The sequence below is a fragment of the Culex quinquefasciatus genome, chromosome 2 (assembly GCF_015732765.1).
Source record: "Culex quinquefasciatus strain JHB chromosome 2, VPISU_Cqui_1.0_pri_paternal, whole genome shotgun sequence".
In the NCBI taxonomy this organism is placed as follows: domain Eukaryota; kingdom Metazoa; phylum Arthropoda; class Insecta; order Diptera; family Culicidae; genus Culex; species Culex quinquefasciatus.
In genome coordinates this window covers 158845414-158873251 of record NC_051862.1, presented here as the reverse complement: position 1 = coordinate 158873251, position 27838 = coordinate 158845414, and the positions used below count along the sequence as shown (strand labels likewise).

Here is a 27838-nt window from a genome sequence, read left to right as displayed (position 1 = left end):
CGAGTTGAAGTTACCGTTCCAACTTTTTTGGAGCCTTGGGCGTTGGAATGTTAAAATCGACTTTACTTAGCATTTTTTTTTTTTAATTTGAATGAAACATTATCGATGCATTCCCTATGTTCCAAGGCTGTCAGTCGATAAAAAAAAACAATAATGGTTATCGTTTTCGTTATTTCAATAATTTTATCGGCGATAATCTTATCGACAATAACGGACAATAACTCAGGTTTAAAATCATATCAAGTAAAATTGTCAATGCTTTCACTAAGTATATACATTATATCTTTTGATGATGATGTGTGTTTCAAAGTATAAATCTAGAAATTTTGTTTGAAAATGTCCAATAAAATATATGAAATACAATAGCTTACAGAACCTTTTGAAACAAAAAACTCTAAAAATACTCAAAAGAATCACAAATTCCGGTCTTTTCATAAATACTCAAATTTTCATAATTTACATTAGGCCGATTCAAATATTTTTCAAAGTTTTTGTCCCTCGGCCGGGGTTCAGGTGAGTGCAAAATATAAAAATTGAAATAACAAGCCATAGTCTCAACATTTGAATGAGAAAGGTATTCAAAAATGCATTTTACACAAGTTAAATTGTTTTGCAAGTAGTTTTCAAAAAATTCAAGGTTTAACGAAATCAAAAATGTCAAAAACTTCTTGTGTCTCAAGATTTTTGAAAAAAAAAACCCAAACATGCTTAACAAGGATTCTAAACGCATGAGAATGCATTTTGAATTGATTTCAACAGATTGCACTTAAATTTCCATTGAAATTTTGAAAATTTTGAAAAAAAATGTTTGCTCTCTGATTTTCGAGACGGTTTTGAAGGAGAGGGGGAGGTGACAAAAATATTTTAAAAATGTTCTAACCAGCCTTATGGAAGTTTCGATTATCCAAAGTTTTGATTATCCGAAGGTTTGTATGGGACTTCAGATAATCAAATCAAGAACAAAAAAAAAATCGTATTTTTTATATTTTCTTTCTTTTAAAATCAAATTCGATGTCTGCGACCCCATTTCAGTTAAATTTGAATGAAATATTCAAATATTCACCAAATACCATGTTTATTCTTTTTAAAAAAATGCTTAAATTTTTATTATTTTTAAACAATTTTTATTTCGTATTTGCAATTTGGCATCGTTAGTTTTTCCATACAATGTTCCATACAATTATGCGTTCTGGTCACCCGGGCAGACGGTAATAACAAAATTCATGCCATTTCAATAACAAATGTTGTTAAAATAACAGAAAGTAATATGGAATATTCTTGCAAAATCCATTTTTGCATAAGAGATTAATAACAGTTTATGTTATCATAACATATTTTGTTATTGGTCTGATATTGGTTGAAAGCCAAAACAACTTTGGAATAACATTTTTTGTTATGGAAGAATACCTCCATCTGTTTTTAGGATGATCGGATTAGTTGTTAAAATAACAAAAATAACAAAGATTTGTTCGAAGAATAACTAAAAATGTTATTAGTCAGATATTACATAACAATCCAATAACAAAAATTCATAACGAAGTACAAATCTTGTTATAAATAACATAAAATTTTATAGGCTTAGCATTTTCAAAAAATCAAAAAATGTTATTCCCACGTTATTTCCGTCTGCTCGGGCATACTGGATGGTGTGATGTGTCACGTGCGTGTTTCGGGGGATTTAGCGGAACCCTTTGGATCACGCCGAGGGCTGCGGCAAGGTGATGGCTTATCCTGTGCGCTTTTTAACATCGTTCTTGAGGGCATCATTCAAAGGGCGGGCATCGAAACGAGTGGCACGATTATGAACAAGTCCTACCAGCTGCTTGCTTTTGCCGATGACATCGACATTGTAGCAAGAAACCTGGAGACGGTGAAAGATGTCTACACCCGACTGAAGGTACAAGCAAGGCGTGTAGGGCTTGGCATGAATACGACGAAAACAAAGTACATGAGAGGAAGGGGCTCGAGGGACGTCGGCCCCCCAAGTCTCACCCCTCTAGCTGTGGGTGATGATGAGTTGGAGGAGGTGAGCGAGTTCGTGTACTTGGGATCGCTGGTAACCGCCGACAACGACACCAGCAAAGAGATCCGGACTCGTATTTTTGCTGGGAATCGTGCGTACTTCGGTTTACGGAAGACCCTCACTTCGGATCGGGTGCAACGCCGCACGAAGCTGACGATGTACAAAACACTGATTAGACCGGTAGTCCTCTATGGCCACGAGACCTGGACGATGCGGCAGGAGGACGAACGAGCCCTTGGAGTTTTCGAACGGAAGGTGTTACGAACGATCTACGGTGGAGTGCAGGTGTCTGACGGAGTGTGGCGACGACGCATGAACCACGAACTGCACGCGCTTCTTGAAGAACCGACCATCGCCACCCAGGCGAAGATCGGGAGGCTCAGGTGGGCCGGCCATGTCGCCCGAATGGACGAGAGCCAGCCTGTCAGACTGCTTTTTGACCGCGCTGAACCAGCTGGCGGTACAGGCAGAAGAGCAGGGAAACCGCGCGCACGTTGGGTAGATCAAGTGAATGGAGACATCCGGAAGATCTGTAACCTGGGAAATTGGAGAGTAGCAGCACAAGACCGAGAAAGATGGAAGCGTCTTCTTGCTACAGCACGCGTACCTAGTGCGCTATGCTGATTGGTATGGTATATCGGGCATACTAAATTGGCATGAGAATATTTGAAAATCTGTATTTTGAGAAAGGATTTTAAAAATTGAATCGCGAAAAACATTTTTTATTTGACGGTTCATCAAAAAAAACTTGAAACCCTTTAATAAATATTTTTATATCTTCGATTTTTTTGTTTTATTTTTTTTAGTGGAGAAAAAGCATCTTTTGCACTAGAGTTAAGGATTGTGCAAAATCTGGCACCAAAGATATGATTTTTGGACAAAAAGGGTTGATCTTGTATAAAATCAAAAATATTGCCAGACAAAATTAAATTTGCAAATTGTATGATTAAGTACACCGTTATCAAGTTTAAAGCAGGCATTGAAAAAGACAGAAAATTATTCAAAAAGCCAGTACAGTGAACCTTTTTACGCGGTGCGTTACGTTTTTCTAATTTGTCGATATCTCTGGAACGACGCAACATTTTTGCTTTGTTTTAAAAGCAATTTGTAGGTTTTGTTCAGATCTACAAAACGCTTTTTGAAACTTGCAAAAATATTGTATGGTTTAAGAGAAATCTACGAAACAAAAAGCGTAACGCCACCGCGTAAAAAGAGGTTTCTATGTAATAGAATATCTGGCAGCCATTTGTTAACAAATTATAATTTTCATCATATCGTATTAAAAATAATGCAACAAAAAAAAAGGAAAAGTTTGTTTATACAAATGTTAAGATTGAAATTTTAATTGATTTAACTATGCCAAAATAACAATAACGTTTATTGTGGTATTTGTAGAACCCAGTGGAAGTTGATTTTTTTTTTTACTATGACTTGAAACAATTTAGCATGAAACGTCACTAAGCCTATCCCGAAATACGTTAATACTCATCATAATCACCTATTCGATCAGAAATCTATGCATATAACAGATATATATTTTAATAAACTTTTTTTCATTGTTTGAAAAATTGTATTGCATACAAAATTCAAGGATTTGAAGATTTCAATAGTAAAATGAATCCTCTACCCCTACCCACCCTTCTTTAAGGTTTTTTTTTTCCAAAAATATACAAACAGTCCATTCTTGATTATTCAAACCCTCAATTATCAGAAGTTTTGATTGTTCAAAGTTCGATTATCCGAATATTTCTTTAAAAACTTTTGATAAACAAATCACGGAAATTTGTTTTCCGTTGTTATATTTGCTCATCTCGTTGTAGTCAAATTAGAGTTGTTGATTGCCTGTTGTTGTTGGATTTCAACTAACCGAATCATTCAAGAACTTTTATATTCGAGGTATATCCGAGTTCGGGAATACATAATAAGATTATAAAATTAAACTATTTTCGTAATTCAATTAGGATTAGGATAAGGATAATCAAGTGTATACTGATTGCCATAAATTTTCCATTTTTTTTATAATTGGGTCGTTGAGCTCAAATATGATCCTAGAGCTGTTCTAAGTTGGATTATACATTTTAAATCTGGAATGGCCGCTAAAATGGCGATGTAAAATATTAAGTAATAAATTTTTCAATGTAACAGGCAATCAACCGCTTGAATCTGACTTAAATAGGGTCGCAGAACTGGATTTTTTGGTAAAAATGAACAAAAAAAAATCGAAATCGAATAATCGAATTTCGGATAATCAAAACTTCAGATAGTTGAGACGAGTGAACACAATAACTTTAAATGATATGTAATTATGTCCATACAGTGTTGCGTTTACTACATGAAAATATTGTCAATACTTGTGTACAAAATGTTTAAATCATTAAATTAAAATTAATTATTTTCCTTGAAGAGAAAAAACACCCAAAACCGATCCCTCCACCCTAAACATCACCGCAAGCTAGCACCTCCTCCAGCAGCCACGTAGCAGTTCGTTTACCAGCCGGTCGGTGGCCAGCTCGTCTGCTGATGAGTTGTAGTAGGTACCTTGCCCGGTGTGTGGCCTGCAGCTGGCTGGCTGGCGGTTAGTTGGTCGTGTTGTTGTTCTACTACTACTGCTGGCGAAAGTACTTCATCCACGCCACGCCGGAATGACGAGCTCGGAATGGCGCAAAGAATTGTTGCAATTTTATCGCAAAACTGGAACTTGCCACTGGTGCTGATCTCGGGAATGTTTCAACCGACCACCCAACCTCCTTTCCCTTAAGGGGGGTTGCAGAAATAACAAGCATAAAAAGGCTGAAATGAATTATTTCCTTCTCGAGTTGGTGTGTGGTGGTGGTTTGAGGGGGGAGGTTGTTGATGGAGAGGAAAAACGTGGAAATTCTTCATCGTTGGACGGTTGGACAGTTTATGAACCTGGTGAAATTTTCCAGGCCTTGTCAAAGTTGTAATGTAGAGTATTTTATATGATGACGAAGGTATGCTTAAATTATGAGCATAATTAATGAAAGTTAAATGAAAAATTAAAAACAAAGGATTTTCATGTAAAGATTGAAAATTTTCACAAATCATTAAAGAATTGTTGAAAAATTAATGCTCACGAAAGAAAATAAACCAACAAACCACTTTTCCTTGTAATGTGAAAAATAATTTCCTCAAGCTCAAGCTGTGCTGTGGGGGTAAATCTGGAAAAGTGGGTCCTTTTTAGCGAGGAAATGAAAATAAAGTGCAATCCACGGGAAGGAAGTAGCGAAAAAAGGAAATAAAAAAAGAGCTAGGAAAACTAATTGATATTTATAACTGGACTCGTGCAGTGTAATCGTTATTACTGGCATGATTTGTTAGAGCGAGATTGTGGCCGGCCCTCTTTCTTGGCCGGTTGCCACCCACTCTAGGGTTGGTTGTAAATGTTTTATGATTTGCTACGTATAGTTGAAAAGATTTACAATGGAAAAAGAGGAAAGGTTCGTGTACATACAATGTTTATAACAATATAACAAAGCAGTTCAATTTTTAATATTATTTTTAGTGTTTAAAAATTGTTTTAAAAATAATAAACATCATTATAATTTTTTTTTTTTTTTAGTTTTTACAAAATATTTCATCAACTTCAAGTATATTCATCCAACATTTTCCAACCAATTATGACGAATAATTAAAATTTATGGCAGTAAATAGCTCACCAGAAGGAAGAACTCATTACACAACCCGGCCAAATAAATTGCTTTTAAATAACGGTTCATTCAACCTGAAAAAATATCTCAAAATTATTATTTCGCTGTAATACACCCAATCATATCTATGCAAATATCGCGCGAACCAATTTGCTCCACCAACAAACCAATCAGCTTCGCTGTTCATCGAACCGAGACGAGCTGCTGGGAAAAAAAGAAAAATGCAATCAAATTATATCGGGAAATCCCTGCGCAGAATCAACGCAACACGGATTAACACCCCGCAATTAATTTTCCAACTTTTCCTCCCTTCCGGCGTGCTTCCAAGCTGCACACAATTAAACGGTGACGAAGTATACCCAACTTTACTAATCAGTTCCCAGTAATCGAAACTTTTTTTTCCTATTTTTCGTCGAAAATCGCGTCAAATCTGGATGCTAATTCGTCACCATGCGATCCAACGTGCGCACACAAACACGCAGCGGGATACGTGCACAAATAGAAGAAAGTCAATCGAATTCTTAGCATGAAGATTTTCTTTTTCGTATTTTGGTTCGAATAAATAAATTTTATCAAAACGGTGAATAAACTTTCAGAGAAGCGCTCCCCGTGCTTAACAAAACACACAAACTTTTCTGACAGATTTGAAAAAAAAATAAGAAAAGTGTTGCCAGCTTGATTGAAATTTGGTGAATTAATTTAAAATACATGATCACTTTGAAATTTTGTGATCTTTGTAACTTTGCTAGGAAATTTGTTAAAGTTACCCAAACCATAATATTTAAATATGGTTTTTGTTCTGGAACCATCCATAAACCACGTGGGCACCTTTGGGAGAGAGGGGGTCAGCGATTGCCCACGCTCCATACAAAAAGATTTGTTTTGTATGGAAATTGTCCACGGAGGGGGGGTCTGAGACTTCAAAAAAGTGTCCACGTGGTTTATGGACGGTCCCTCTGTTTTGAAAAGTAATACTTTTTAATCTTTTTTTTTTTTTTTTTTTGTTCGAACGATAATTCTGCTCAAAGGGTGTTTTTCGAGATTGCAAAAAATGTTGTAAAGAACTCGTTGCCAGGGATGGAATAATCGTCAAAAAATCAATTTCGCTTGCGAACTTTCTTCACCCGCGAAAGAGAGAGGAGGCAAATCACGGAGAAGAAAATCGCTCCCGAACTTCTCCAAGAAAATCAATCTGCTGATGATTTTTTGTGAATTTCCTTGTCAGCACCACTTAAAATATTTATTTCACTTTGTTTACACACATTGCCCATCTACAAAATGTGACAGGTCATATTTCGACGTGTGACGTTACACTTGCTAGTGTAGTAGTGAAAAAGATATTCCGCCGAATAATCAAGATGATGATTTTTTTAGATTCTTTTTACCGATCATTCGTGCGCGAGAGAGAAGAGTTATACTCCCTTCGGATTTTTTCTTTTGATGAACGTCCAATGATTTTCTTTTGATGATGATTATTCCATCGCTGCTCATTGCATAAGTTTATTTTGTCATCACTCGTCGCATTTATCCAACCTCGGTGAACCTCGTTGGATAAATGTACAACTCGTGCTGAAAAAATCTTCTTTTTGCAACTTGTTGCATAAACTTCTATTTTCTAAGTGATTATGATTTTTCAAATATTTTTTTAATGTTTATGTTACTCGACTCTGCCCAAAGGGAGGTAGAAATAAAAAAAACACGCATTAGTATAAACATTTTAACTAAAAAAGTGTTTTGAGATACATTTTACAGCAATCCAGTTGTTTTGAAATCATTAGTTTTGAATATATCAAAGTATCGACGCAGAAATCTGCATTTCAGTTGATAAGACTTGTATTTTCATTAAGATTTAAAAAAAAAATACCCCTGTTTTTTTTGGGCCGCATTTGAAATGGATGGGGGCACATAAACTTTGAAAAATATTTGGAACGGCCTTTTTCATGTTTTTCAAAAATTACAAAAATATTGAAAAAAAATTTAAGGTCAAACCAAAATTTGCAGTCTCAAAGTACTCGACAATCTTGTCATTAAAATACACTGTTTTTAAGAGTTAATTAGAAGAAAATTTAATAAATCTTTAATGAATAAAAAAGGTCCGAGAAGGTTCATCCCGATTTTTTTTTTCCTTACACGTAACTGTCAAAATTTTCTACATTTAGCGTTACGGATTATCTGGAGTTATACAATACATCAGCGATTCTCAAAGAGGGCACCGGGCCTACTTGATGGCAGGGGGTACCAGCCTAGAAGAAGGTTGAGAATCGCTGCAATACATCATAAACTATATGAAGAAGGAAAAATCTAGTAGGATTGATAGGTTAAGAACTCAATCCAAATTCCGTCCAATTCCAATTTGTAAATTTTCACTGTTTAAACAAATTTGTTTGAAAAAGTTTTAATAAAATAAAATTGCCTACTCACTTCCCATTAAGCTATTTATTGCTTGATATGGGTTGAACACGCTTGAAATATAAGTATATAAATATAAGCTGTAAAAGAATGCTAAAATACTGATATGCCAACATTATGTGCACGACGAAATTACATGCCATTTCCTAATGATAAAATAAATATGAATAATATTGAGAAAAAAAACTAAAAAAAAACGAACTAAACGAATAAAAATTTATTTTAATTTTTATGTTCACAGTAAAAAAATATAGTAATATTACATCTGAGAATGGTTACAGACTTTGTGTCAAAATGTGTTATTTTACTTCAGAAACTGATGAAATTTTATCAGTTTCTGTTGAATTTAAAATTTTACTTATTGTTTAGGTAAAATTACTCAAAAAAGAGGTAATATTCAACCAACCAAATTATCAACCTTTCAAAATTCAACTGTTTTACTGTGAACACTTTTATTGGAAATTCAAAAGAAGAAATATCAAAAAAGTAGATCAAATCGTGGAATTAAAAAATAAGTATGCCCAAGTAGTAACAAGTTTCAGGAGTTCTACAAAAGCTTTTCGAGATAGCTGTAGTTAAAACTCTCTTCAAATAAACCGTAAAAAATGATGGTTGAAAAATGTCATGGTCTGGTCTGATTTTACCTCGTTTTCAGTTATTTTACCTTAAATATAAATTCAACAGAAGCAGATGAAATTTTCGCCAGTTCCTTTTGTAAAATAACACTTTTTTACACAAAATCTGTCACGATTCTCAGATACACAGCTAAAAAAGTAGTAATCCAGCTGCGTGTAAAAGGCCTGGGTGTAAAATAAATATTGCAGTATTTAATGCATTTTTATGGAATTTTACACCCTGAAATATGTAGCCCGTCAGTATGGGAAACCTACTTGACCGAAATGTCAAGCTCATATATGCGTTTATCCTAAACACGTGTCATCGGTCTGATGGCCGAGTGGGCTAAGGCGCCAGTCCTTACTGTTGGTGCCGGGTTTGAATCCCGTCGGTTGCAATTTTTTTTTGTTTTTGCAAAAAATGTACATGCAGTGTGTATTATTAAGTGTTTATTTTGACGAAGGTGATGTGCATGCTTTTGCATGCGATTTTACCATCGGATTTTTTGCTGTGTAGAGTATTACCATATTTTTTCAGTGTGTACTCTTTCAATGTTTGAATGCCATTTTACCTGCCGTAGTTCAAACTAATATGCTGTAGCTATCTTGAAGAGCTCTTGTAGAATTCATGCTGCTTTTACAACCATCCATATTTCGATATGCTCAGAAAAAAAACCATCGTTTAATTACAAATTTTAATGACACAACGTCTGTCACTTTTCCCAGATGCAATATTACCATCAATATTTTTTTCTGTGTAACAACAATAATATTATCAAAAGTATTTTATATCATTTACGTATTATGATGTGACTATCAGTTCAATTTGTGCAAAAAAAAAAGAGCTTCAGAGTTCACTTTTAGCTGTGAGTTACATTTTTATTCATGTTTGAGACAACAGCGACAACATATTGGTAGACCAAAAAAGTCAATACAATTTAATCTTGCTTGAAACAAGACCAGATTGAAATTTTGGTTTTACTTTTTCTTCATAAAGATAGAAGATAAAATGCTATCAATTTTTGATTCCAATATTTATAATATGATCTAAACAAATAATGCATTTTAAATCGATTACTACACCCAAAGGAAAAATATATCTCAAAATCTGCAACAGTGGATTTGCAGCAGAAATGTCACATTTTATAACATTTTTTGCAGCAAGCCCGTAGATCATTTTTGCCCGCGTGTAAACATTTCAGCGATCTGCAGTTCTCACCAACACATATAATGCTGGCACGTCTCCAAGCAACACTCCAAAGCGAAGAATATGTTGGTACTCTTTCACTCACATTTCATCAAGCGTCCATGGCGCGGTGGTAGCGTGTCGGATCAATAACCAAGAAGTTGGGGGTTCAATCCTCGTTCTGTTAAGGGTTTTTTTTGTGAAATACAACCAAAAAGCCGTCGGTAATGTCGATAATTGTCGGTAACGGGCAAAAATGTTAAACCCCTATATCGCAAAAAATGCATGAGGACAGATTTCATGCAGATTCTGATATACTTTCATGCCGCTATGTATCACAATCGACCGCCGGTTGGGTGTAACATAAATTATTAGGTGTGTCAGAATTTCAACTCGCTGAAAAATTAAAACCTGTTCTCACATTTAGCTGAAAAATTCTTCTCTTCTTTTCAAACAGTGCAGGGAAATTAATTTTGAACGAATCCCTTCTGACTTCATTGAAAATTTTTGCTTTGTATAAATAAATATGTTTGATTTTCCCTTGGGGTGAGATTGGGTTATACAAAAATGCTGAAATTTGTATGACGCAATCTCAACCCCCAGACTCATTGTCACCCTTGATGATGGTACTACGAAAAATATTTACAATTTATTGAAAACTGGCATGATAAGCGATCTAATCTTCTGTTTCTCTTAGTCGAGCCTGTGCTGAACCCTTGTCATTCAGGATTACTTAAAAAATATTTAAACATTCAATATTTATCTTCGAAATCTCAAAATCTAGCAACACTGCCCCTAGAATTCCCCTCGCCAACACCCCAAGAAATCGGCATTAATTTTCACCACGTTCGACAAACTTCATTTTAATACAATATTCAATAATGGCGCGCGGGTGCTCTGACTCACGATTCCGTCACCATCACCTTTTTTTCGAGAAATCATTTTGCATTCGTCAATTTGGCACACCGGTTGGCGTGAATTTTTGATTACTTGACATTTTTTTCATCCACTCTGCCATTCGGTACTTACTTCTTGCCAAATCCAAAAAGGGGGTGGGGGGAGAGAGGTTGGGTGGAACTTGCCAGGTGCCATAAAGTTTTACAACTCTGCCACCAAAGCGCGATGTAACGCCAGGTAGGCAAGGTGAGTGTGTGTGTGATTATGGGGCTAGAGCCACCCTCTCTAGGTGGGAATTTCCGGTGGGTGGAATAGAGGAGAGGGGAGAGGCGAAGAAGAGATTTCGCTTTTTATTGGGACGATAATGACGAATCGTGCCCGGCCAGCCAGGAGGCAACTTTATTTGCGCTTTTATTCCGCGAGGCGTTTTTATTCGAAACTCCCACTTTTGCTGTTTCGTGGATTAGGTGGAAAATGGTTGCCCAAGGTCCTTGGGTTTCACTGTAAATTCGGTGTACTTTTGCGTTTTACTGCGTGTGACTGGGGGCAGTAATGTTTCGGGAGGGCAGTTGGTAAAATTAATCCTCTTGAGCTCGAATTAAGGTCAAAATAATTGTACTGGGTGACGTGGATGGAAGAAATAAAATTTCACTTGGATGAAATTTTTAATTTGTTATCTTTCATCATCTTTCTATTTAAAAAAAACAATTATAAGCTAAAGATTTCCAAAAAATATTTGATTCCTATTTTTAGAGATTTATTTAAATATTTTTTATCAAATTCGACCAAAGTTCGGGCCAATGCACACAATGTTCAGCATAACAAAAAAAAATTGGTTAGAAACGGGACGGGAATTCTAAAAAGAACACTACAAAGCAAATCACAAAACGATCACGACATGAAGTCGAAAATTTCAAGATGCTAAACATACAAAACACTAAATTTCTTTAAAAAAAAGAAACTCAGTAAATATTAAAATAACACTCTTGATTTTTGCGTTTTATAAATCTGGATTTTGTTACTTGGATACAACTTTGTCCATACATCTGTCAAAAGAAGCTATTTACTGATCGATTTGGTGTCTTCGGCAAAGTTGTAGGTTATGATTAGAACTTTTTAGAAATAATAAGAACACGAACAAATAAAGTTTTTTTTATTATTTAACCTATTATCACTTCAAGTTAAACTATCAAGAAACGATTTTTTAAGGGACTTTTTGTAAGCCATTGTTCATGAAGATGCAAAATTTGAATCCAGAGTCATAATATTAAAAAATAGTTTTTGAAAAATTAAAAAAAAATGTTTTTTTTCAAGAACTTAAAAAAATATGTGTACTGGCTAAATCAAATTTTCAATCGAAAACTACTTGGACAAATTTTTGATAAAGTCCACAGTTTTGGAGTTGTACTCACTTTTCGATAATAATTTTCGGATTTTTTTGTATTTTTTGTTTTTTTTAATACTTTATGAAGAAAAGCCACAACTGACACAATTTTTTTTAATGGCTGCAGCAAAATTTCCACTGAGACTTTGGAAATCAGTCAATTAGTTACTGAGATACAGCATCACAACGAATTAGAATCGATGAAAATAAGTGTTTCCTAAAGTGTCACCTAATTTTCCTGTAATATTCAAAGGACGATATCTCAAAAACTACTAGTTCGATTTTCAATGTCAAAATGATATTATTGTTAAATTTTATGATCCTTTCAAAATTTTAAATTTTAGTCTAAAATATGAAATGAGGACAATTATCTATTTGTAGACCTTTACAAAAGTTATCCTTGATTTTAGAAGATCAAATTTTATTTTTAGTTGTATTTTTTTGCTATGTTTTCCCTTTCTAGTATTGACAATAATTTTTGCCCAAAATAATGATGCAGTATTTCTATATATTCCCAGATAACGCCCAAACGCACTTGATTTTGCAACTTTTATTTTAGGCCGTTGCAAATATTTTTGAAAGTCGGTTCGCAACGGCCTTACTTACTTACCATAGTTTTATAAAATAAAATTAAATTCAAAAAGTTACTGCACAAATAGGAAAACAAAAATTGGTTAAAATTTATATTGAATGTAGTATAATAGGCCCTATACATTCACAAAAAAAATACAAAACTTTGCGATTTTAATTAAATATAAAAAAAAACATTGAACAAGGTACAAAATTAGTCAAAATCTTTAAATAATACAAAAATTGGTCTCATTCTATTTAAAATTTGTCAACCGATTGCAAAATATTTTGCAACGTTTTTTTTTTTTTTTTTTTTTAACCAAATTAAAAAAAAAATCCATCGCGAGTTTTATTTCAAGTTTTTCTTCCCTTCCCCTATTAAAATTTTCTTGAGGGGTGGAATAAAAAAATATGATTGTCTAAAATGTATTTGTTCTGTTCCTTGAAAAAACGTATAAAAAAGGATTGAAAACTATTTCAAATACATTTTTGTCGAGGGACAAAAACTGTAGGCTAGTTTTTTTTAATATTGATATAAAATAAAATTCATAAGAAAACATATTAGATGAAATATTAAAATATTTTTAAAAAGTGTGTCATCAATTTATCATTGATTGTTGTGATGGCGTCCATGAAAATATAAAAAAGATGCCTTCCGATCTTAAAACTTATTACAAAAACACGGCTTCCCGAAGGATCAATTTTAATATAAAACAGAAAATATTTAAGATTGCGGTAGGTAAAACAGAAAAAAAGTACTAACACTTATAATAATCTTGAGCATGTTGCGTTTCAGAATTTATGTATGTGTATTTTATATTCAAACTTAATGTTTCAAAGGCTTTTCAATCAAATCTGCCATGCTTGATTGATATTAATTTATAAAATTGCACTTTTCATTAAAAATAAATTAATACAGAATTATACTGTTAGAGATGCTGACTAAGACATCAAATTAAAATGTTTATTTCAAGTTTTCTAAAAAGATGAAATATTCAGTACCACCTAGCAGACTGTTAAATTTGGCACGCCAAAATTCCAGGTCACCCCGCCAGAATTGCACGGGTCGATAGTTGATTGAACCTGGTGCTGGTGACACACACTCCTCACAAGGACAGTCACTCAACCGCGCCGCCAGCTAGTGTCAGCAATCAACGGCAGCCCTGGGACACGAGATTTGCAATCAAACCGATTTTCCACCCCCAGGAAACCGGTGTGTTACTGGGACCCACCTTCACCTCCAAGCCCTTTCAAAAACAAATTCGGAAAGAACAAGAATTGAACAGAAGAGAAAAAAAATAAATCGAAATCTAAGCGAAAGAGCAAAGTTTGGCGGAAAAACTGTTTGCCCAAACACTTGGCGAAGAAAAATCGAACTCCATAAAAGTTTTTTTCCGCGGGCGAGAATTTTCTCTCTAAGAGGTGGTGGAAGGTTGTGGAGGGGGGCCAAAGTAGACAAAGTTCGATAAAATGAGCAAATCGAATGCGGGTCTGGGAAAAAAACGAGGAGCGTTAGGGTGGGGAAGGGTAAACAGCACCAGCGTGGAAAGTCAAGCCCCAGAGGGGAATGCATGATTTGGGGAAACCAAAGTGTTGTCGTTTGATGTGACAGATATCTTCTACTTGTATAACCAGGGAGCAGGGCCTTGGGGCCAAATGGCAAAGCGGCAGAGGCGGAGGGTTTGGGTGGTTTAACCGTTTAGATACTTTAGATGAATTTTTGGTTCATATTGCGTATGTACGTTTTTTAATAGATATACCCAGGGTTAAAATTACTGAACACTTTTTTTTTTGTATTTGACCAAGTAGAATTTTCAAGCAATTTATTTAAGGTTACTAGAAAACCGATAATACAAGCCACGGTTTTAATTTTTTATAAGCATGGTTGGAAAAGGCATTGTACACCAGTACATAGTTGAGTTACAAAATTTCTAAAATTTTGTCAAAAAATATGTTTATGTTGAAAACCTTTTTTTTGTGTTATGGTTCCACAAATATTTGATTATTGTGCGCTTATGCTAAACACTATAATCAACGAAGGAAAATTCATTTTGAAACATTCAGTTGATTTAAAAAACATATCACTTTGCCCCCTGATTTTTCCACCAAATTTTGAAGGGATAGAAAACAAAAAATTCTCTTAAAATATAGGCAAAAATCTTAATTATTCTGAATTATTTTTTTAAATTTAAAAATCGCGAAAAAATTTCAAAGATGCTTTATTTAAAAAAATAAGTTTCTAACATTGATAGTTTCAATCATTCCCGGGCAGACGGTAATAACACAATTCAAGCCATTTCAATAACAAATATTGTTAAAATATCAGAAAGTGTTATGGAATCTTCTTGCAAAATCCATTTTTGCATAAGGGTTTAATAACAGTTTATGTTATCATAACAAAATTTGTTATTGGTCTGATATTGGTTGAAAGCCAAAACAACTTAAGAATAACATTTTTTGTTATGGAAGAATACCTCCAACTGTTATTGAGATGATCGGATTAGTTGTTAAATAACAAAAAATAATAACAAAAATTTGTTCGAAGAATAACTAAAAATGTTATTAGTCTGTTATCACAATAACAATCCTATAACAAAAAAATCATTACGACGAATAACAAATCTTGTTATATATAACATAAAATGTTATTGGCCTAGTATTTTCAAATATCGAAAAAATTTATTCCCAAGTTATTTCCATCTGCTCGGGTTTACAGAATAGAGCAACTTCCAGTACAATCTGTTTATTGAAATAGGGTTTATCACCAGTAACCTAGGCAAATTTTATTTCAAATTTTTAGGAGCCTCTTCAAAATGTTTATCAAAATAAGGAGAAAAAATTAACTTAAATTGAATGTTATACTGAAAAAAAAACTGTATAACCGATTTAAAACGATCCATAATACACTTCATATTGCTTATGAATACATTTGAAATTAAAACTGAGAATTTTTAATCTTTTTACAAATTTTGAATTTTGAGACTGCCGACTAGCACTACAAAATGTAAAAGACTCGAGAAAAAAATATTTGCAGGAATCAATTTTGCTTAGTTTTAAGAGTATCATTACTTTAATGATGTTTTAAGCATTTTGTGATACTTTTTGTTTAGAAATTTAGAAAATCAGGCTTGAAATTTGATTTTTTTTTTCATCCTAATACTCGAAAAAGCATGGCTTGTGAATCATTGAAAACATCCATATTAACAGTATTCAACTGAAAACATATTTTCTTATGTTTGACAGGTTCAGGGTTCGGTCCTTTTTTCATCCAATTTGCTGATTTTCACTGTTTTCACAAATATTGTATAAAGGCTAGCTAGGGTACCTAATTTCAGTTGAAAACTTTCTTTAGAAGCTTGAGGATCAAAGCTCTGATATGCCAACATTGGGTTTATGACGAAATTAAATTCTCACCATTTCTCAAACCTTTTGGAATCATCAAATGAAATAAAAATGCAGCCAGCAAATTATAATTATATAAATTGAATTTGCTATTCATTGTGTGGCCAGATTAATGCATTAAAAATGAAATTACACAGCAAAAAATCCGATGGTAAAATCGCATGCAAAAGCATGCACATCACCTTCGTCAAAATAAACACTTAATTTTACACGCTGCATGTACAATTTTTGTAAACACAAAAAAAAAGTTGCAACCGACGGGATTCAAACCCAGCACCTACAGTAAGGACTGGCGCCTTAGTCCACTCGGCCATCAGACCGATGAAAAATGTAAAGGATAAACGTATATGTGAGCTCCACATTTTGGTCAAGTAGGTTTCCCATACTAATGGGCTACATATTTCATGGTGTAATATTACACAGAATCTCATAGAATAATGCAAAAATTATTTTACACCCAGGCCTTTTACACGCAGCTGGATTACTACTTTATTTGCTGTGTACATGCAACAAAATTACAATTTTACTAGTTTCTCAAGTAACATTACAACTTATTTCTTCCACAAAATCATTAGAATAGGTTTGGCGTCAGACATAAGAGTAAATGAACATCAGAAACTGAGTAACATCACATTCAAAAGAGGTAAATTAATGACCTAAAATTATCAATCTGTCGCATGATTTACTTTTTTTAATAGAAAGAAATTCATAGATTTATTTCATAGATGATAGATTTATAGTTTTTCATAAATAAAACGTTGGTCAAAATAAGTTGATAAGACCAGGGAAACCAGGGAAATATTGTTCGGGCCGGCACGTTGGCCCCACGGAAAAAAGGCGGAATGTTCAAGGGTGGACTGTATGGGGGATCCGATGGCCGTGGGTGTAATGAAGAAAACACTCGGACTTCTTAAAACACTACTTTAATTAACTATTTAACTATAAAAAGCGTGTTGACTCAACCGAGGGTGAAAAGGTACTGGTACCGCAAAATGGCGGTTTTTTTCTCTCGTCGTCGTCGTCGTCGGTCGTCGTTCGTGTTTCGTTCGTTCTCGTTCGGTCACCGTCGTGGCAACGTCGCGCCGTTGCGCGCGAGAAACGTTGCGCAGGGTTGCGCTCGATCGCAGCAAGCTGGTTGCGGCAGGCGAGCAGGGCTGTCATTTTTACGCAGCCAGTCTAGCCGCCAACATCCTCCCCCCGGGCTGGGACGAAGACGCAGCAGTTTTTTCGGGTTCGTTGTCCAGGATCGGCAAGACGGACAGCTTTGAAGTCGGTCGTCGGATGACGGTTCCACCGACCTTCACGTCCGCAGTGCGCACAAGACCGTCCGGTCCAGGGTAAGTTTGCGTCACGATTCCCATTTTCCACTCAAGCGGCGGCGTGTTCTTCTCCTCCAACAGGACCACCATTTGAGGGCGGACGTTCGGCATCTCCTTCCGGTTCTTTCCTCTTGGCTGGAGGGTCGTCAGGTAGTCCCGTCGCCAAGCTCTCCAAAAATGCTCTCGCAAGAGCTGCAGGTGCTGCCACTTGGACAGCCGGTTTGTCGGTGTTCCCTCGTACGCCGGTTCCGGGATTGCCGTCAACGGACGGCCGATTAAAAAGTGTCCCGGCGTCAGGACTTCCGGATCCGCAGGGTCGGTTGACGTTGCGAAAAGCGGCCTTGAGTTGAGCACGGCCTCGACCTCCGCTAGCACGGTCGCGTACTGCTCGAAGGTAAGCTGTGCGTTTTTGAGGATCCTCTTCAGGTGGTACTTCGTGCTCTTTACAGCGGCCTCCCAAAGGCCACCGAAGTTCGGCGCGCCGGGAGGGATGAACGACCAGGTGATCTCCTTGGGCTGGCAGTACATCTGGACCCGGTCGTTGAACGTGCGTTCGTTGAAGAGGATGTACAGCTCGTGAAGTTCTGTCTTGGCCCCCTTGAAGTTTGTGCCGTTATCCGAGTGGATTCGGCGAGGCACGCCGCGTCGGCTGACGAAGCGCTGGAGGGCGGCCAGGAATGCCTCGGTCGTGAGGTCCGAAACAAGTTCGAGGTGGATCGCCTTGGTTACCATACATACAAAGACGGCAAAGTATGCCTTGACGATCTGTGGCTTCCGGGTTCCTACCTTCACAGAAATCGGTCCGGCGTAGTCAACGCCGACCTCGTCGAACGGAAGGTTCTCGGTCACACGGCAGGACGGAAGTCTTCCCATCAGCTGGCTCGTACTGCGTGGCTTCGCGCGGAAGCACGTCACGCAGCTTCTCGTCTCGCTCCGAACTGTCGACCGTCCGTCGAGCAGCCAGAACTGTCTCCGCAGGATTGCGAGCAGGGACGACGGCCCCGCGTGCAGGTGATCTTCGTGGTAGGCCTTCACAATCAGGTTGGTAATTCGGTGCTTGGGCAGGATCAGCTGGTGCTTGGCTGCGAACGGCAGCTCGGAATGCTGTAGTCTTCCTCCAACTCGTAGGAGGCCTTCGTGTAGGAACGGCGTCAAACCTTGGAGACGCCCGGCCGTGTCGTTCTCGGCCACTTGCTGGATCTCTTGAGACAGCACGTCGTGCTGCACCACCTTCACGATCAGCTTCAGGGACGACCGCAGCTCAGGAACGGTGAGATGGCGTAGGCGAGTTCGTTCCGTGGGGTTCTTGATCCGGCAATTGTTCACGAAACGCAGCACGTACGCCATTATCCGCTGCAGCTTCCGAAATGAGCTGCAGTCCTCGAAGATCGGGAAGTCGGTCGTGTTGCAGGCCAGCAAGGTAACTAGCTTCACTGTTCTCAACTCTGGCAACTCACTGTCCGGTATCTCGATTGTAGGTTCCTCCTGGTACACGACGGATTCAAGAAATTCTGGTCCTTCCCACCACTTACCGCATTTCATCAGGGCGGCTGGAAACATGCCCCGAGAGATCAGGTCGGCCGGGTTGTCCTTGGAGCGAATGTATTTGAAGATAAAGCCGCCGGTCTCTCTCCGAATCTCCGCGACGCGGTTGCGCACGAACGTTTGTAGCTGGTCCAGCGGTTTCTTGATCCACGCAAGCACGACTTGACTGTCGCACCACAGCACCACGTTTCGGAACGGGAGATTCAGCGCCGCGATGACTTTCACCACCAACCTCGAGAGCAGTCGAAGGGCAAGCAGTTCCAGTCGGTGGATGTCCAGTGGCTTGGTTGGCGCCACTTTCGATTTGCTGCAAAGCAGCCGCATCTTGCACTTGCCGTTCGGGAGAAGACTGCGAACGTAGGTCACCGCACCGTAGGCGACCTTGGAGGCGTCGCTGAATCCGTGAAGCTCCAGGCCCGGGTTGCCAGGCCCGATCACGTACCGAGGGATACGGATGTCGCGCACGTCGGGGAGTGCGCATTGGAATTGGTGCCACGTGTCCATCATCCCGCCTTCCAGCAGAACGTCCCACGATAGACCAGCGAGCCAGACTCGCTGCATCAGGATCTTGGCCTTGATGATGACCGGCGACAGGAGTCCCAGCACGTCGTAGAATTTGCCGATCTCCGAGAGGACACGGCGCTTGGTGGCATCTGCTTCAGCTTGGGTGACGGTGAAACGAAACTCGTCGTCTCCTGGATTCCAGTAAAGTCCCAGGGCCTTGACCACACCGCCGATCAATCCGTCCAGGTCGATCAGCTTCTCTCGATCGCTTTCTGGTATGCGTTCCATCACCGACGGTTCATTAGAGGTCCACTTGTGGATAGGAAATCCACCGCGACTGAGCAAGCCTTGCAGCTGCGTCAGACAGTCGATTGCTTCTTTGGGGGAGCTCGCACCGGACAAGATATCGTCGACGTAGCAGGCCTCGCGCACTATCTTGGCAGCCAGCGGAAAATTTTCACCTTCGTCGTCGCAGAGCTGGACCAGACATCGCGTAGCAAGGAAGGGTGCGGACGCAGTTCCGTAGGTCACCGTGGTGAGTTCCAGGACACGGATGAACTCGGACGGATCGGCCCGCCAGAAGATTCGTTGGAAACGAGAGTCGGACGGGGCCACGCGAATCTGGCGGTACATTTTCGAGAGGTCTGCAGTGAAGGCGACAGGGTGCTTTCGAAAGGCGAGGAGGATCGAGAAGAGATCGTTCTGGATAGTGCCTCCGATCTGGAGGGCTTCGTTCAGGGACACGCTCGTGGGGGACATCTTTGCAGATGCGTCGAATACGACCCTCAACTTGGTCGTGGAGCTCGAGGGGCGCAGGATAGCGTGATGGGGCATGTAGTAGCAGTTCGTGTTCGGTAAGTCGTCGGCCTCTTCAACCGACTTGCAGTGCCCCAGTGTTTCGTACTCCCTAATGAACTCACCGTATTGCAGCTTCAAAGCAGGATCTCGAGCGAGTCGCCGCTCCAGCGACAGGAAGCGCCGAAGAGCGAGGCTGCGGTTGTCGTCGAGCTTGGCGACGACTGGACGAAATGGCAAGCGTACCTCGTATCTGCCAGTTGGATCCCGCTTGTGGGTGGACGCGAAGAACGCCTCGCATTCTTCTTGCTCGGTGGAGACCGCTGTGGCACTGTCGATGTCCTCGACCTGCCAGAATCTCTGGATCGCTTCGTTGATGTCGTCGAGTGTGGCAGTGTGCGTGTACTGCGGGCTTGGCACTGTGTCCCCAACTTCTCCGGCGATGACCCAGCCGAGGTGAGTCTCGCGCAGCTCCGGTAGATTGCCAGCTAACTCCATCTGTCCCGATTTTAGCAACCGGAAGAACATTGCGACCCCCAGCAGCATGTCGATGCGGTCAGGCTTGTGGAAAGCTGGGTCGGCCAGTTGGACGCCGACAGGAATCGGCCACTCGTTGATGTCAACTGGCACAGCTGGAACCATCCCGGTCACTTTCGGCACGATCAGGCACTCGACGTTGACGGAGAAGTTGCTGACTCGGGACTTGAGCTCGACCGTGACAGACTCCTTGGCGTAGGTCTTCACGGCCCCGATGCCGCAGATCGGGACGTTGGCAGCAACTCGTTGTAGCTTTAAGCGATCGGCCATAGTGAGCGTAATAAAGTTCACTTGGGAACCGTTGTCGAGGAGGACGCGACAGGGCACGGATTGGCCCTGGTCGTCGAGCAGGTTAACGACCGCGGTGAGCAGCATCACGGTCTTCACCGTCTGGGTGTGGTTGCAGGTCGCTTGGTTGGACGTGTGCTGAGATGTGCCAGCGGGTTGGACCACTGGCGGCTGATTCACTTGTGGGGCCACACTCTGGGGAGTGGCCGGCTTCTGCGCAGGTTCTTGCTGCTCTCGTGGTTCGTGCAGCGTTGTGTGATGTCTCCGTTGGCACTTACCGCAGGTGTACTTGGACGAGCACCGCTTCGTTGAGTGTCCTGGCCGCAGGCAATTGTAGCACAGGTTCTTCTCCCTCGCCTTGTCCTTTCGCTGGGCCACCGTGTATCCGAGGAACGTTGAGCATCGAAACGTTTGGTGTGCCTCGGCGCAGATCTCGCACCGGAATTCCGGCTGCGACGGCGTTGTGGCCGCGTTGGCTCGCTGAGACGGCTTGTTGGCGGAGGGCTTGGCTGGTTTTCGATGCTTCGGTACCGACTTGTTCGTGGCCTCCCACCGTTCCAGAACGGAGACTCGGTCCTTCAGGAACTGAATGGCCGCTTCGTACTTCGGGAGTTCCCCACGCTTGATGGTCGCCTCCCACTGCTTGTAGGTTCCTTCGTCCAGCGCGTGTGCCAAGATGTAGACGGCGATCTGCTCGGACACTCCGGAGAACTCCTGGCCCAGGAACTTGAGGTTCTCGACGTGTCCAGTGAAGTTGTCCAGCAGGGATCTCAAGTCCGCGTGGCTCTCCTCTTCCAACTTCTGCACTCCTAGCAGACCGCCGATGTGGAGATCGACCATCCGCCGCTTGTCTTCGAACCGCTCTTCCAGCAGTTCCCAGGCTCGCTCGTAGTTGCCATCCTGGATGGTCTTTTCGTCGATCGAACCTGCAGCTCCTCCGATCAAGGCTTGTTCCAGGTGGTAGAGCTTGATTCTGGCCGGTTCGTTTGACTTGTCCACGACGTCCTTAAACATTACCTTGAATCTGTCCCAGGACTCGTACTTGCCGTCGAACTTTGGGATGATTCTGGGAAGGGGTTGCGAGATGATCACCGGTTGTGGTCTGGCTGGTTGGAGTGCCGTGGATGGGCCTGCAGCGATAGCGGGTGCGAGGTCATCCGCCCATCGCTCAAGAGTTCTGGAGACCTGGTCGTGCAGCTTCCTGAACTGCTTCCTTTTCTCGTCGTGTGGACCCCGAGTCTTTGAGTCGGTCAGGAGGACAATTCGCTGGTGGAGGTTGCCGAAGTCGTTGTTGATCCGCTCCAGGTTCTTCAGATGCGATCGGACATCCGAAGCCGTGCGATCAGCTCGTGCCCAACCAGCGAGTTCCGTTTGGAGCTCCTCGAGGGTGTCCATCTCCTGGTTCCGGAGGTGGATCAGGCCGTCTAACTCATCTTCTTCTTCCGTCTGCTTCTTCGCCGGGGTTCGTTGAACTTTTGGCGGCATTTTGCACTTTTCTCACTGCACACTTTTTCGTTGGTTGTTTCTTCTTCTTCTTTCACTTTCTTGAACACTCGCGACGGGAAATGAGGCCGGTTGCCTCCGTCGGTTTTTCGCGAATGTTCGGGAATCGAGACCGTGTCTCGCACTTGTCACTCGCGGCTACGTGTCTCTCACCGGAGTTGGGTTGCACGGGAACTGTCCGTTTGCACTCTGAGGCCTTTTGCCTCCTTCTTTTCACCGGGCTTCTTCACCACATCCACGCCGGATGTCCAAATTCGGGTCGATTGGACCAATGTTCGGGCCGGCACGTTGGCCCCACGGAAAAAAGGCGGAATGTTCAAGGGTGGACTGTATGGGGGATCCGATGGCCGTGGGTGTAATGAAGAAAACACTCGGACTTCTTAAAACACTACTTTAATTAACTATTTAACTATAAAAAGCGTGTTGACTCAACCGAGGGTGAAAAGGTACTGGTACCGCAAAATGGCGGTTTTTTCTCTCGTCGTCGTCGTCGTCGGTCGTCGTTCGTGTTTCGTTCGTTCTCGTTCGGTCACCGTCGTGGCAACGTCGCGCCGTTGCGCGCGAGAAACGTTGCGCAGGGTTGCGCTCGATCGCAGCAAGCTGGTTGCGGCAGGCGAGCAGGGCTGTCATTTTTACGCAGCCAGTCTAGCCGCCAACAAATATTTTTTTAAGTTTTTTGTTAAAAACTTATATACACTATAAAATAGTATGAATTTTGAAGGTTAAACATTTGATGGGTCAATGTGATCTATTTTTAGTGTATTTTACCTAAATTAGAATGCCCACACTTCTTGATACAATTTTTTTCTTGAAAGTTTTCAGTTTCTGTGTTGTAAAATTACTTTTTTTAGATTTTTTGAATTTTTAGATAGTTTAACCCTCTACAACCCAACCCCGCCTCTAGACGGGCTTCGATTTAAAAAATCGCCAAAAATCAATTTTTCAACCAATTTTTGATCTTCAAAAAGCATTGAAAAGAAGAACTTTTAAAATTTTGGAAAATTTTAGGGTTGGAAAATTGACTTGTTTTATGTGACTTTGCCAATGTTTTAAAAAATGTCATTTTTTTAGGGGTCAACTTTGGCTGTGTTTTTTACTAACATTTCCTATATTTTAAGTAAAAACAAGTATGCAGTAATTTTTCTAGTGACCCAGACTATGCCTCTACGCATTTATTTACAATTTAAATAATAATGGTTCCATTTTATAGCAGAAAATATGAAAAACATGCAAAAAATTGAAAAAGTTACTGTAAAAACATGAAAAAATTAGATAGGCAAAATGTAATGATAGGAGGTGGTAGAGTAGGCCAAATACTACCAAAAACAAACATAAACTAAACAAGATAAATGCAAATTAAAATACTAAAAATGAAACAAGAAAAACATAAAACAAGAGAAGTAAAGTTTTTCGTAGAACAAAAGTTGCTCAAAATGACCTCCTGAACACGGGAAAAATAAAAAAAATCGAAAAAAAAATTTGGGCAGTAGGATTAAAAATTTGATTTTTGTTGTACTTTTTAGTGTTTTGTAGTTTAAATCAATTAAAATTATTTATCCAGTGTGATATACATTTAATAATTTCTAATAAATAATTTACCATTGAATATTTATTTTAAAAATGTCCAGAAAAATTAGAAATGATAATGTCTTAAAAAACGAAAAAGATGTTAATGTTAAATTTTAAATAAGTTTAAAATTTTTTGTTTGTATAACACACGTTTTTAAAATGATCTTTTTTTCTCCATTTATGTCACTATCACCAACTTACATTTGTCTTCCAACGCCCAGTGCCAGTGACCAAGCAAAAATGAAAAAAAATATTTTGAATTAAAACGTATACGTGTATAAACCACCGAGCTTCAAAAATACATAAAGAAATAAACATTTAACGGATCTGTACGCTAAAATTTCAACAGTTTTCCTTTAATGAGCCAAATTAATACATGCCCAATGAAAAATGCTATGCTTATACAAAATCTTTCTAAGAATTCAACATTGTTCCACTATTTGCAGAATCAAATTATAATTTCTAGACCAAATTGTTTTTTCTTTCAATTTCGAGAAAAAAATAAATTAAAAAAAAGGTTTTCGGGAATTTCTGGTTTTGGAAAAATGCCGAAAATTATGTCCTGAATTTTCCGGGATGGACGCACAATTCTAGATGTAAATCGTATTTACCTGGGTGCTGAATAGTGATTCGCAAAACGGCCTCAATTTTGAACTGTCAAAGTGGAACCAATTTACTGTTCGCCAAAAGTAGAGAGTATTGTTATCGATCATTAAAAATTGTTTGTTTTTTGCAAGAATGAAAAATGTGTGGCTTTTGAGGACCTGGAGTTGAAGTCAAGAAATCTTAAGAAAGTTAAAGGCGAGATCGTCATGATTTATAATTATGAATGGAAGTTGTTTATGGAGTCTATGCGGTTGTATCCATGCAGATGCTTTGATTCTTGTTTGATTCCGGTTTAGTGGAAATCTTCTCTGCTTGTTGGATCAGCTTCGCTAGAATTAGCGATGTTTTTTCTCTGGACCAGGAAGAGCTGCAGGATTCCATAATCAGTCAGGGAATTTATCTGTGACATCGCAGAATGACACTCTCGCGCAGTTCTTCGTCACCCTTAAAAAAGAAAAATCTCTTCTAACCGATCGAAACGCAACTATTTTCTAGCAAAAAATGACAAAAACTAGACAAAATGAAACACATACTACTTATTAAAAAAAAACAGCTCATTTATCAGTAAGAAAAAAGTCATGCTTGTGCTTGAACAGCCTCCTACTTTGTTGATGTAAACAAAGTGGGATCATTCGAAAATCACGTTACGCATGCTCTCTATGCATTACCCAGGTATTTACTTGTAAAAAATAACCTCACCAAAACATGAAAAAAAGAAAAAAAAACTGGTTAGATCAGGGTTCAAAAGTGGAACGCCTCTGCTCCTTCAAAAAAAACATAAGTCTTCTTGATTTCTTGAAGAATGTCCTCCAATCGATGTCTCCGGGACTCCGGGGGCTGCTTGTTCAAACATGCGGGTTTTGTGTTTGGCTGTTTGTTTTGAGTGTTGCCACACGGGGTTGACACTGAGAAAAGATTCGATGACGAAGAGGTTGAACAAATTGAATTTCGACGCCAAGACGAACGACCCTGAATTTGGTTTCGTTCGTTTGGTGGAGCTTGGAGCTGGTGGGAGGGTTGTTGGTTTGTTGGCTGAGATTGGTTCAAGTGGGTATTGCTCGCTTTCCCCAAAATGGGAAGGGGTTTTGCGGTTAGCTTTCATTGGCAGCCTTCACCCAGTACATGCTGTAATGGCAAAACGGTTCGGGTTTGATGTTTAAGTTTGGGGTTTGCTTCTAGGTTTTATGGTTTGCCTCTCAATGTCTGAATTATTCATCTGGTTTTAATGATTAATACCCCAGAGAAAGTAAGTTACGTCGACAAACCACGATTTCTCATATTTTTTGTTGAGTAACTTCAGTTAATGGTCCAGGATAAATCGAATTTAAAATAAAATTCTTTTACCTTTTTAATGTTTTTGTAGGCTAATGGTGGATTTTCAGAATATTTCCTAAGTGAGAAAGGCAACATGTCTAACTTTAACACACCACAAAAGTCCATCCATCACTTTCTTCTGGCCCGAAGTCACACCGCGCTGGATACACAATCTATAAATAATTTTGCCACGTGCGACCACAGCACAGAGCAGAACGGTGTCAACGCTGACATCTCTGGCCACACTTTTTCCCTCTTTTCCCTCTAGTCCCTCGATCAACCCCCTTTATTACTCCCCCTTTGACTCCAAGAACTCTTCGGTCCATCGTAACTCGACGACCATCTGCCCTGGTGGCGGGGACATTTTCCGCTTCGCTTGCAAAGCCCGCTCGAAGCCCCAGCTTGCCGGCAGTGCTGCCAGCAAAATAAAAATAAAACGAGCTAACGGCAAAGGGGACGAAAACAAAAATAACAATAAAACCGAAGCAAAAAACAAACCCATCTGACCGCCGACGAATAAACTGACGTAAGGTAGCCTACCTTCGGGAGTTTTCCACGCCTGATATTATACCGCTCTTCCGGTCAACAATTGAACAGCGTACCGCGGCGGCCATTCTCGTCGAACTCGAGGCAAAAGTGTTGATATGATGACCGAGGCAGATTACACAAGAAAGTGACCGGACCGGACCAACCGTCCAAACTTGGGAGATGGGGAAAAGACATTATCGAAAGAGACAGGAGCTGGCCAATGAGCGGAGCTGCGTACCTGCGACAAAACCCCGCTGGGAATATAATGGAAAAAAACGCTGGTCGTGCCAAGGTTATGGACGGTTGTAAAGGTTCACGAGCGTGCACGCGGATGGGCGACCCGGACTTAATCGGGTTAATCAGTGGAGTCGCTACGGAGAAGATTTTGCCTGTGGTACGCAAAGATCCAATTATACGCCGTTGTTGTTCTCTTCTGGAGGAACCTCATTCGGATGACGGGAAAACAAACAGGGGGAAACATCTTAATTGAGATTTAACGAAAACCTGATCCTGGAAAAAATCATGTTCAACCTTCTTGAATTTCAATCTTTTTGTTATTTTGAACAAACTTTCAGTTGTCTTTTGATATTGAGGTACAGTCCAGACTCGATTATCCGAAGCCCTCAGAAACATTAAAATGAAATATTAAATGCGGTCGCAGAATTCTAATTTGATAAAAAGTGAAAAAACATATAAATAGAAATTTCAAGAAATTAATTTTTTGCTGATTTTTAATATAAACTAAAAAATACGCTAATATTACCTTCTCCATTTTGTTTAAAAATTTAATTAAATCAATTCAATTCAATCAAGATTGTTTTGTGTAAATTTCAAACAAGAAAAAAGCCAATCCTTCCAAGAATGATCAAATGACCAGAAAATTTAATTTCAGTAAATATTTTTTAATATTTTTCTGTAACTTTGTGGATACTTTCATGACCAAAATTGCCAAATCATTCCGCATAGATCTTCAAACAATTTTAGCAAAGGAGTAATTCTATAGAATTTTGATTTTTTTTCAAGAATTTTCATTTTGTATTTTTTGATTTGAACGAAAATTTGATCATGCATTCCCTATGTCAAAAGAAGCCATTTTGCAACATTAGTTTTTCAGTACAAATCTCCATAGCACGAAAATCTGTATGTAGAGAAGGAATTAGCAAATCAATTTGGTATG

The 27838-nt window shown here is 39.5% G+C and overlaps 2 protein-coding genes across 2 annotated transcripts in view; both read right to left on the bottom strand.

Annotated features, from left to right (window-relative positions):
* Positions 1 to 27838, bottom strand: part of LOC6036051 — a 747764-nt gene that overhangs the window by 647335 nt on the left and 72591 nt on the right. The window lies entirely within an intron of this gene.
* On the bottom strand, positions 17317 to 22626 carry LOC119766374. The gene has a single exon (XM_038250877.1). It carries the CDS (start codon positions 22624 to 22626, stop codon positions 17317 to 17319), a length of 5310 nt encoding a protein of 1769 aa, XP_038106805.1.